General features: G+C 31.5%; 1 protein-coding gene across 4 annotated transcripts in view; it reads left to right on the top strand.

The window, feature by feature from the left end:
• LOC143072981 (fibroblast growth factor receptor 3-like) overlaps window positions 1-12,864 on the top strand; it is a 43,679-nt gene that overhangs the window by 3,197 nt on the left and 27,618 nt on the right. For all 4 annotated transcript variants that reach the window (XM_076248183.1, XM_076248181.1, XM_076248182.1 and 1 more), the window contains exons 4-7: window positions 403-530; window positions 2,707-2,769; window positions 10,235-10,392; window positions 11,537-11,660. In XM_076248183.1, the coding sequence (XP_076104298.1) occupies window positions 403-530; window positions 2,707-2,769; window positions 10,235-10,392; window positions 11,537-11,660 (473 nt within the window). The remainder of the gene's footprint in view (window positions 1-402; window positions 531-2,706; window positions 2,770-10,234; window positions 10,393-11,536; window positions 11,661-12,864) is intronic.

Below are 12,864 nucleotides of genomic sequence, written 5' to 3'. Positions count from 1 at the left end.
AAAGCTGATTATAAAATCTTTACTTGAATTGTAAAACCTTCATTTAAGAGCAAATTTTCCATTTAAGTATCATATCTCTAGTTATAATATCATTCTTAATTCTGTAAGAGTAAAAATTTTCAATTACCAATTTTATTGCAGAAATTTATGGCAGTAGAATGAACCAAATGTGTCTAAAACCCAAAAGAAATTCAATTTTAATGGATGAAGAAAAGATCAAATTATTCTCTCTGAAAACGGTTACACACAGTGTACAGTGCTTTTTTTTTAAGATATATCATTTGTTTTTAATAACATTTTTGTAAATCATGTTGGTTCTTTAAAATTCTTCTGCTGTATAATGAATCTATATATTTTTGGTGGCAAAATTTGATATTTCAAACTATTAATTGTATTTTTCAGGTATAAGTTTGGAAGAAAAGCATTAACAATTGACCCAGTTGAAAAGAATGATTCTGGAATTTACAACTGTCATGTAGAAAATGGACTTGGTGAATTATGGATTAACTTTACTGTGAAAGTGTTGACCGGTAATTTATTTTTCAGATTCTGTGCATATTTTGAATATCAGTGATTTTCTACCATTAAATAAGATCTGGTGAACTAATCCAATACCAATTACAATCATTATCCTTCATCCCAACATGCCTAGGACTATATCAAATTAAAGAACTTAAACTTTTGGTATCCTTTGTCAGATTGTTTTCTCTTTGACACATTCCCCTTTTCCATTCTCAATTTTACTTTCAACTTTAAGAAACCTTTGGCAAATTACATGCAAAATTAGTAGGAATATATACAATTTACTTTTAAAGCTGTAAAAAGTGTGTGGGCTTTTTAAAATATCCAGTACATCATAATAAAGTTTAGATCAATAAGCAATAAAGAACTTAGCCATTGGTGATAAATTGACCTGTCAAAGAGCTGTCTTTTTATGATACTCTGCAATTATAAAATATCATTGATACAAAATGGTCAAGAGACGACTAAGATGTATATTTAATTTTTAAGAATTGAAGATGGCTAACAGTATTGTTATGCAAGAAACATTTGATAGATCTATGCATGTAGTCAATAAGATAGCAGGAACTGCATAGATATCTGACAGTACAACAGACCATATTATTACATTATTACACTTTCTGACATTCCAAAAGAAAATACAAGTAAAGACAAAGACAGTGAACTTACATTGTCAAGTTTTAAATATATATGGACTTCATAAATATTAAGAAAATATCACTTGCAATTTTTTTATCCTGTTGAACTTCTTGATACTATATTTTGTAAAAATAATATATAGATTTTAAGCATATTTTCTATCTTCTGGCCATAATGCTTCAAATTAGAAAACAACCCTGATTATTTATTAGAATATTAAATAAGTCTTTGTTTTAAATTCAAACAAACATTTCAATATCTCAGCAACCGACAATCAATCAATCAATCAATGTCGGAGATATTATTTTAAAAGATTAATTTGTATACTATTTTTGGATTTTTTTCCCAACGGTAAGAATTTTGGGAAATGGAAGTATACAAATAAATTTGTCTCAAAGTTAACCTATCAAAAACTGACCTTTCCAAAAATGTGGATTTCAATTTATTTACTTCAAATCTTTGTAACAAACATTTCAAATTTTTCACCTGTGTCCGTTAAAAAAAAACAGGTAAATATTTGTGTCACCCTGGTCTTGTTACATTGCAGCTGGCTATGAAAAGAAAAAAATTTCACTGCATAGTTTCTTTTCATTTTTATGACTTGGCCCTGAGGTGGATACCTTTTAAATTTCAATAAGCCATTAAAAATGCACTGTAGAAAATTAACAAAAGGGTCTCTGGTCCAGACATGAAATGCCTTTGATTTGAACCTTGTCTTCAAGATTAAATCAAATCATCCGCCATGGACGAAGTTGCTGGTCAGTTACAATTCTTGACACCTTTCTACGGCCATGTGGTGCTAATGTACATTTACAAAACAAATGAGATCTAAACTAAGACATAACTCTTTCTTTGATCTCTTTCTTTGATAGATAGTTTTTTGATTTCAAATAAAGTACATGTAATAATGCATGTACATCACAAAATTTTGACTTCAGTTATTTATATATCTATCAATGAGACATATATATTCTTTTACAGTCTGACAACCACTATCAAATCATGTTGTTTGTTACATGAAATTCTGTTGTATGTGTACTAAATTGCAATATTTTAAGTTTCTTCTATAATTTAAAGGACTTTAGTCATGTTAGTTATGCGCTTTTAAAAAAAAACCAAGTACTAAGCAAATACAAAAAAAGACTCTCTTGACAAACAAAGTAGTCATCTGTATAATATTTGAATATTTACCAACTATTAAATACGGAATTCAGTGCTTGTATAAGTACACATAAACTTTCAATGTAAAGCATTTGTTTTACATACAGTTCAAAAACAGGAAAAATTTACCACTCTGCTGATGATAAAAAAAAGTGAATGATAAGATTTTTGTCACTTTTCTATAAGATGTCACTTTATAATGGAAATATACAATTAAAAATTATCAAGTGTTCTTTTATTCAGAATTTAAAAAAAAAATTCTGGTTGGTAGATATTTTTCGTGAAAAAATGTCCCTATTATTTACATTCTACTTTAATAAGAATTTGTGTTTTCACCAACTATCCCTACTATATATTCATAATGTATTGTATTGTATTTTGCAGGAGAAGAAGTAGATGATTATGATGGGGTAGAATACGATGATCCTGATGGAAAATGTCAAGAAGGTAAATATTGTGTTCAGAAACTAGTAGCTCTCTAGACTAATCAAGATAAACATGTATAACAACTGCATTGTACATATCAAGATGAAAAGACCACACTGTAATGGTGAACATCTTCTCTCTAAGATACCGAGGGTCTAATCTGTGATTATAAATCATTTGGACCTGTAAGGTTTTGGCTCCTTCCACTGGTCTTCGTTATTTAATATGTTGAATCTGAAAGCCATGTGATTGTTCTTGGAATTAGAAACAATATTTAGTTTTGTATTCCTTTTTTGTACCTCATTATTTGATATTGGACAGAATTTGTTTATCAAATTTATATTCGAAAAAAATTGCTCTTGATCAAGATAATGTCAAGGTAGACTTACGTTAGAATCAGTGCTCAGCTAAAAAAAAATGTAGTACGGAAAGACGAAATCTTTTAATGGTAAGGAGGATTTTTTTGTTGTTGATTTTTCTGTATTTTATATCTTCTTACTTATGTCACTATAAATATTGAAAATATTACTCCAATCAAACATGCGGTAGTTACGTAAATAGAGTCCTGGTAGTTTGTCTTTGTCTTACACAATCAGTACCATCTGTATATACATTATAGGTATATAGATGTAAATTTATGTTGACGGGAAGAAGATAACCCTCCACTTACAATGTAACATTGTTTTTAAACTGTCATATTTCCTGCCATAAGTCATAATCTTTTATTTTCTCCACTTGTCAGTTTGCATTAAGATTTACACAAATTATAACCATTTTTTGCCTATACATCTTTCCATGTTTTAGCTGGCTGACTTTATGGTTGTGTTATAACAAGTATATGATATTTCTTATTTGATCAAATACTACTGTTATAAAAGAGCTCTCTTTTCCAGAAAAAGATTTCTCCTCTTTCATGGATGGATTTTGGTTGAAATGAAGCTTGTTAGCTGGTCTCTTACTTTTATTTCATAAATATTTGATCTGTTGGGAAAAGGACTTTTTATGTTGAATAGAGATTTTTATTTTCCACCTATAGGGGCTTTTACAATTAAAGAGAGTAAAGATATAAGTTCTTCCTGGCCAGACTGATATATTTCAATCTCCTTATAAATATATTTAGTGCAAGTACTAGTTCCAACAACCAATCAATGTAAATCATGAACCCATGAATATTTGTCCCATAAATATTACTACTGAAGCAAAAACAATGAGAAATGTTAAATGTTGTGTAAAAACATACTGTATTAAAAATCCATTGTACAACTATTTTTAGGCAGTTAAGCTGCCTTATGAGAGCACCCTGGATTTGGGTCCCCCCTTGGAATTTTTGAAAAAGTGCCATTGCTCTGATCTGGTAGGTCTAGTAGATTCTTTATAATTAATTCGTCATTTTTTCACACTTTTTGTTATGAAAAGCAATAAATATAAGGAAGATTATCGTAAATGATCGTCGAATCACCCAAATCAGTGATGTTCCCCATTTAAAAAAAAGGCTAATTAAAAAGTTAAACATAGCTTTTTATGGTCTGTGCTTTATGTGAAGATGTAAGTGAAGTATTGTAAGAATAATTTCATCGCCGAAAATGTCTGTAATGAAGTCATTAAAATTTCCCAAATGGCGCATGGATATTAACTTCAGATAGTTTCAGCCATGATTTGATGATTGTGCATATAGATGCACCAGCTAATGCAACTTAAACTGCTAATATGGCTTATTCATACTCTAGAATATAGTGGAATTAAACCATACACCACTGTTGGACACCATTATTGAAATTATTATTCTGATAAGAATATTCCTCCATGCATCTTGTAACTATTAGCAAAACCTATACTTCATAGTAAGCTTTAAAAGACTAGGAAATTACAAATGTAAAACAATAAAACTAAAGCAGCCTGATTTATGTACAAAACAATTATGAAAAAAAAAGATATGATATACATGTACAGCAACAATTACCAAATTACTGGGTCCTCAATATGGACAGGTAAATACAGAATGTGGCGGGTTAAACTGTCATGTTAGCTGACACAAAACTCTCCCCTAACATTGGACAGTGTACAATATGTGCATAATCACAGATATTGAATATTAAAAAAGATAATTGAACATAACTTTTGAAAGTGGCAGAATTGGATAGTGAAAACTTTAGGGTACAAACATTATTCAATACTTGAGAAATAGTCGAGATAAATATTTTCACCAATTTTTCCACAATATTCGTCTTAACTTCTGCCTGGGAACAGTATATCTAGTTAATATATATGTACCTGCTTCTGCCAAGTTTGCCTATGTTTTTTTAAATAACTGCCTATAGTGCCTTTGGTTCTTTGATTTACAAAGATATACATAAATTGAATTTTAAGCTTTCAATCAAATACTATTTGTGTGCGATAAAGTATGCCAGTTTCTATACTTTTGGCACTATGAGAATTGAATTAACGCAAGCTGTTGTATGCTCTAGTTTATTTTGGATATATTTGCATTGAAATGATCTTTGGCTTTTAAAACAAGACTTGAAACAAAAATCTGATTTTGCTTTGCATGGTGTATCTAAATACCAGTCACAAGGTTATCGCTTTTGATAAGGGGAAAGGACACACAGATTAAAACATTTTAATGGCTGTTTTCACTTGGCAATAAAACAAGACCTTATTATCATCAGGGGTAAAAACAAATTAAGGATAAAAATTAAAGACGAAAAACAATTGAAAATGAGGGAACCATATAATTCTTTCATGGTGAAAATTTCAGACTACTGGTTGTTTCTTCGCAAACAAATTGACCATCAGGTTCAGCATAAACAAGTTAAAGTTTCATATCATGTTTAGTTTCAAACATTTTCCTCTCTTGTTCTCAGCACAGAACAGAAATGTTTTAACTTATGGTCGTGGTGTGATAACATAAACTTTCTACAGGTCAGGACTTAATACAATCTTCAATCAAACAGCTAAATACCTCTGATAAAAAAAAACAAACAAACATCTCAACAATTAACAACTTGCATTCTTATCCATATTTTAAGAGGCTGGATGTCCCTTATGGTTTATTTAATTAATTGGTTAGTGCAAGGAGGTTATATGAGAAGGAAAGAGGACGAAAGACGATAATTACACATAAAATGTTACCGAATTTTCTGTAAGTGGGTGTTAATAAGTTGAGATCGACTCTGTCACAGAGGAAAAATGTTGTCCTTATTACATACCCGAGTAATAACGGAAACAACCGAGGTGTCATTAACTGACCGGATATACAATTATTGGCATGTTAAAAAGAATTTTTGTGATATGTTTTATTAAGTAATTAAAAATTACAATTTTATGTTAAAAGTAAACTTATTACCAATAGAAATGAAACGAATATCCGTCTCATTGCCGTCAATGTAAATATCAACAGATAGTCACTTTTACGTTGTTCCCGATAAATTTCTCTATGTTTCAGTTGCAAATATTCCTTCCAGTCGTTACCGGTCACCGTACATATTCGTATATTTTCTATGATTATAACCTGCCAATTCTCATAAACAGAAATTGAACGGTGAAGTGAAAATCTTTGTTTAAAGCAATGTAGTGTTGAACAAGAGTGCACACGCTGAAATGTCTCGCCTTCTATACTAATCATTGATATTATGTAGATAGTCCTAAGTATAAAGATTTATTACAACTGTCTCATAAACTTAACATTAACCAAGATAACTAAACGAAGACCAATGAACCATGAAAATGAGGTCAAGGTCAGATGAACCATGCCAGGCAGACATGTACAGCTAACAATGCTTCTATACAACATATATAGTTGACCTATTACTTATAGTTTAAGAAAAATAGACAAAAACACAAAAACTTAACACTGTGCAATGAACCGTGAAAATGAGGTCAGGGTCAAAAGAAACCTGCGCTACTGACATAAAGATCATAAAATATTTCCATACACCAAATATAGTTGACCTATGGCATATAGTATTAGATAAAAAGACCGAAAACTCAAAAACTTAACTTTGACCATTGAACCATGAAAATGAGGTCAAGGTCACATGACATCTGCCCGCTAGACATGTACACCTTACAATCATTCCATACAACAAATATAGTAGACCTATTGCATATAGTATGAAAAAAAACAGACCAAAACACAAAAATTTAACTATAACCACTGAACCATGAAAATGAGGTCAAGGTCGCATGACATCTGCCCGCTAGACATGTACACCTTACAATCATTCCATATAACAAATATAGTAGACCTATTGCATATAGTATGAAAAAACCAGACCAAAACACAAAAATTTAACTATAACCACTGAACCATGAAAATGAGGTCAAGGTCAGATGACACCTGCCAGTTGGACATGTACACCTTACAGTCCTTCCATACACCGAATATACTAGCCCTATTGCTTATAGTATCTGAGATATGGACTTGACCACCAAAACTTAACCTTGTTCACTGATCCATGAAATGAGGTCGAGGTCAAGTGAAAACTGTCTGACAGACATGAGGACCTTGCAAGGTACACACATATCAAATATAGTTATCTTATTACTTATAATAAGAGAGAATTCAACATTACAAAAAATTTGAACTTTTTTTTCAAGTGGTCACTGAACCATGAAAATGAGGTCAAGGACATTGGACATGTGACTGACGGAAACTTCGTAACATGAGGCATCTATATACAAAGTATGAAGCATCCAGGTCTTCCACCTTCTAAAATATAAAGCTTTTAAGAAGTTAGCTAACACCGCCGCCGCCGGATCACTATCCCTATGTCGAGCTTTCTGCAACAAAAGTTGCAGGCTCGACAATAAAAATCCCACACTAACTTTCCTTTAAACCCTCATAACTTTGTCATTTCTTCATCTTTTTTCACCGTAGACAGACGATTGATTTTGAAATTGCGCGTCAAATCTTTTTCGATATCATAAACACCTGTACACTGCATGGTTACCAAAATTACACCTGAACTTTAATGATCTAGTCACTGATAACAATCACGTGACATATGCAATTTATCTAATTGCCCGAACTGCTCGCGGTAACAGCCCGGTACATCAGAGGGCCATGTCACGTGCGTGATAAACATGTCGGTTTCTTTATATTTTTATCATTTTTCTCTGATGGAATTGCTATCCTGGGGATGCTAATTTTGTATCAAACAGAGTGTTCACTCTCCTTCTCATATAATCTCATTGGTTAGTGTGACAAACTTGTTAAGTCCCTTTTGGATCAATTATATAGCAGGTGCCCAGTTTGACATCAGATAAGAGTGTTTGAAGAGTAAATATCACAGAGACTTTTATGAAAGTCACTTCCTTTCTTTTGTGATAAGTATAGAGGTTTGGCAGGAATTCCAGTGAAGTTATATAATTCAAGGGATTTAAAGGGGAAATTACACTCCTATTCAATTTGTACTTGAAACCTTAGATCTTTGAATAAGTATTTATTTGTTTTTTAATTTATTTGATCAAAGTAGAATCAGTTGAGCATAAAATCATGGATTTATTTTTTTATTTATGTAAAATTCTGGATTTATTTGTTTTAACAGATTGTTTCAAGGTGCTTTTATTCTATGAAACTAAATGCTTGGTACATTTTACAATTTAGATATCAATAGTTATCAAAGGTACCAGGATTATAATTTAGTACGCCAGACGCGCATTTCGTCTACATAAGACTCATCAGTGACGCTCGTATCAAAATATCTAAAAAGCCAAACAATCACAAAGTTGAAGAGCATTGAGGATCGAAAATTCCAAAAAGTTATACCAAATACGGCTAAGGTAATCTGTGCCTGGGATAAGAAAATCCTTAGTTTTTCGAAAAAATTCAAAGTTTTTTAAACAGAAAATTGATCAAAATGACCACATTATTGATATTCATGTCATCACCGAAGTGTTGACTACCTGGATGATGATACCCTCTTGGACGAAACGTCCACCAGCAGTTGCATCTACCCAGTGGTGTAAATAGTTATCAAAGGTATCAAGATTATAATTTAGTACGCCAGACGCGCATTTCGTCTACATAAGACTCATCAGTGACGCTCATATCAAAATATCTAAAAAACCAAAAGATCACAAAGTTGAAGAGCATTGAGGATCGAAAATTCCAAAAAGTTATAACAAATACGGCTAAGGTAATCTGTGACTGGGATAAGAAAACCCTTAGTTTTTCGAAAAATTCAAGTCATAGCCATATTTCAAGATTTAAAAGTGCTTTCAGCTTTAGTAGTATCTCCATGCAAATTTACAAGTTACACAACCTATCAAATCCGAATAAATAAGCTATGAATATTCAAATTACTATAAATGGGGTTTTAAAAATGATTTAAAAGGTTAAGCTTTTTGTAATTCGCTAATAGTTATTAATATCTAGGTTACAATTTATATTTTAAGTACAATATAGATTTGTTTGGCAACATATTTTTCACCTGATCAGCCACTTGTCTGTAATATACAGGATATGCCAGTCTGCTTCCTGCTGTTTGAACAAACACATGACCCTTTTTAAAGACCTTTGACCCAAAATCATATGTTAATTCTATTTTCTTATAAATTCTGCTTAATAAATTACAAATTGAATATAGCCATGTTGATTGATGTATAAAGGTTTCCTGCAGAGAAAGATAAATCAGATTTACAATCACTTTCGTCTTTAGCATTTATAGTCTCATCTTTGTCTGCTTAAGAATTAGAGAGAAAGAGATGGAAAGGAAAAACATCAGAAAAGTAAAAAAAAAATTGCGGTGACATTAGATGAAGTAATCATGGTAAACAAGAATGACAAGTTTTTGGAATATGTCATCTTTTGACTTGGTAATGGATTTTTAATTGGTTATGATTGGAACCATATGGGTCTGTGGCTTCTGACTAATCCAAATTTCTCTATTACATCAAATTTGTAGCATTTGAAAAGGGATTAGCAATGGTATAGAAACCACATTGAGCAGATTTATTAAGTATCCAACAAAATAAAATTATTTCATGTTTTCCACGTTTGACAATATTCTTATTATTATAAAAGCTCTCGATCATCTGAACTTTTAATTTATGAACATGTAAATGGAGATTTTTACGAAAAAACACAGATAAAAAGATAATAAACATTTTAAGCCTAGAAATGTTTTTTTTTTTTTTTTTTTGCTAAATTACAGTAGATTTTCATTTCAAATGAAAATGCAACTGGTGTGTGCTTTATACTAAGTTTGTAATATTTTACGCTCAATAGAGAAAGGGAGATATCTCATGATTAAAAAAATTATATTGTGTACTGTAATTTAGCTTGGGAAAAAAAAGAAGTATTGAATTCCTTTTTTTCCTAAATTAACATGGGTGTGTATGGGCAATTAAAACATTGGTATAAACTAATTTACTAAAACCTCAATGAAAGCTGCACTGGCAGTCCTCAAAGCATGTAAATATTAACGAGAACAGCCTTTAGAAACTATAGTCCTTGAATAAGTTCTAACCAGTCTTTGTATTACAGGTCCACCAATTTTTAAATATAGAACCAATGGCGAGTGGATTGCCAGACCAGAACTGTCTCCTGTGGAAATTAAATGTGTTGCTTGTGGAAAACCAAAACCTACAATTAAATGGTTCAAAGACAAACAGTTCATTGACCCTGGTGTCACAGGAGGACGGGTAGTCAACAATATTTTATTTGGTTTTAGAATATAGAAAGGGATTAATATCACTTCTTATATACAGTGCAGTAGTTAGATCTAGTCTCTATATGAGAAGAGAAGTACATTTTACATTTATTGTTGATCAGTTTGCTATGGAATACTGTGTTGCAATTAAAAAAATAAAACATTATAAAACCCTTTGGCAAAAACAAATGGTTGATATTAATTCGTATTTATCTTGTACAAATCAAACTTTGCCACAAGCGAAGCGTGAGTAACAACATTGTTCATTACAGTTGACGCTTTTCACAAATTTTAAACAGTAACAGCCTGCCTTTATATGTTTCTACCAGACACATTCCTGTCTGATGAGCCTGCTCTTTAGAATTCCTTTGATATGATACAAGAAATTATAAATTGAAAAAAGTGATGACTAGAGCGAAGAGGGGCATGATTTATAAACAATGTTGGATCCACATATAAACATTTGTATTCAAGCCATATGGCAGTACTGAAAGATGTATTAAAATCCGCTCCGTCATAGTTCTTAATCTTCTACATAGTGCATTCTTCTTAGGAGTAACTAAGTAAATGTGGCTTTAATTTGTTTAATAGGGGGGATTCAATGAGGGGCAGATCACATTTCCTTTCTAACAAGTTTTTTTTTTTTTTAATTTTTATATTTTTAAATTCAAATTAATATTCAGATGAAACCAGATGCGAAGCTTGTGAAATATAGGAATTAATTTAAATAAATTATTGAAAAGGTGTGGCTACAAATGAAGACGAACATGAAGACCAATTGTTGATCTTTTTAAAGATGGAAAACCAGCACATATTTATACCTTTGTTAAAATCTATAACTAAAAGTGGGTTGAAATAAATATGTTTGTACATAGACGGATCCAGGGGGCCCTGGGGGGCCCGCCCCCCCTTTTCGTTGGAAAAATTTGGTTGATTATATAGGGAATCATTGAAGCATGACTGGAGCACCCCCCCCCCCCCTTTAGGTCAGTCAGCGGCCCCTCCCCCCCCCTTAGGAAAAGTTCTGGATCCGCCACTGTTATATATCAGTAAAATACTCCTTCAAGAAGCTTTTTGATGAAACAAGCCAATTATTTGTTTTTAACACATTAGGAATAAGTTTCTTTATTTTTCAGTACAATGTTCGAGAATACCAACTAAAGATTGATAGACTTCTGAAATCGGATGCAGGCAACTATACATGTGTTGTTGAGAATGACCTTGGAAAACTGAATTTCACCTACAAACTTGAAGTTCTAAGTATGTGAACATTTATAAAGATTAATTCATTAAGTGAAAAAAGAATACCAATATTTACTGGAATGAAGATTTTTAGTAATGTGCGATTTTGGTTTGGATAGTAATGTAGTAAAACAATTATCATGATTATTTTCAATTAGTCTGCAGACACAAAAACAATACTAGACTGCTCAGATAAACAAAATGGAAAAAGACAATACAATGGCATGACAACCTCAGAAATAGGACTCAAAATTGTAAAAACCATATGTAACTTCATAGGGAGGGGGAGGGTTTATTTTCCATTTAATAATGTAATTCAATTCAGAAATCCACAGCAGTTATCTGAACAGTTTTAATTATTTCCTTATGTTAGGTTTTGCACATTGTTTAAAAGTTACACATAGATTATTTTTAAATTGAGGGAAATGAAAGTAATTTTGTTGGGATTTATTGATTATAGAAGTTACTGTAGAAATTAATAGCCAATTATTTATTTTGATATATAGGGTATCTAATATATAGCTTGATAACCTTCGAATCTTCATCAGATGTGTTTGATTGAGACATATGATAACCAGAGATGCTGATGGTGTCAATTTAAAAGCCAATTACTAAAACAGTGTTAAATAGAAATAAAAAAAAAGGATTTGCAGAATTTTTCTTTACATCCCCCCCCCCCCCTTATAGTTTTGTGAGATTTAATGTTGCAAGAATATTTAAGCGTGTTTGTTGCAGTTTTTAATTTGGTATTGTTCTTATGTGTTCTAATACTTAAATCAAAATTGAATTTTCTTTCAGTAAAGTTATTCAAATGTTTGAAATGAGAGACTAAAAACTGTCGATATGTTGATATAAGTCAAAGTATGAGTTTTCTTGAAAATGTGAGAGAAAAAAAAATGATTCAATTCAAAGAAAATCTAATTTTTATACGACCTCAAAAAAATTGAAAATTTTTTGGCCGTATATTGGTATGACGTTGGCGTCGTCGTCGTCGTCGTCGTCGTCGTCGTCCGAAGACATTTGGTTTTCGCAATAGAAATCCATGAAATTCAAACACAAGGTTTATGACCATATAAGAAAGGTTGGGATTGTTTTGGGGTGTTTTGGTCCCAACAGTTTAGGAATTAGGGGCCAAAAAGGGCCCAAATAAGCATGTTTCTTTGTTTTTGCACAATAACTTTACTATAAGTAGATAGAAATCTATGAAATTTTAACATAACGT

Source organism: Mytilus galloprovincialis, chromosome 4 (genome assembly GCF_965363235.1).
Source record: "Mytilus galloprovincialis chromosome 4, xbMytGall1.hap1.1, whole genome shotgun sequence".
Classification (NCBI taxonomy): domain Eukaryota; kingdom Metazoa; phylum Mollusca; class Bivalvia; order Mytilida; family Mytilidae; genus Mytilus; species Mytilus galloprovincialis.
The sequence above is the reverse complement of the archived record's forward strand: the minus strand, read 5'-3'. Positions and strand labels throughout refer to the sequence as shown.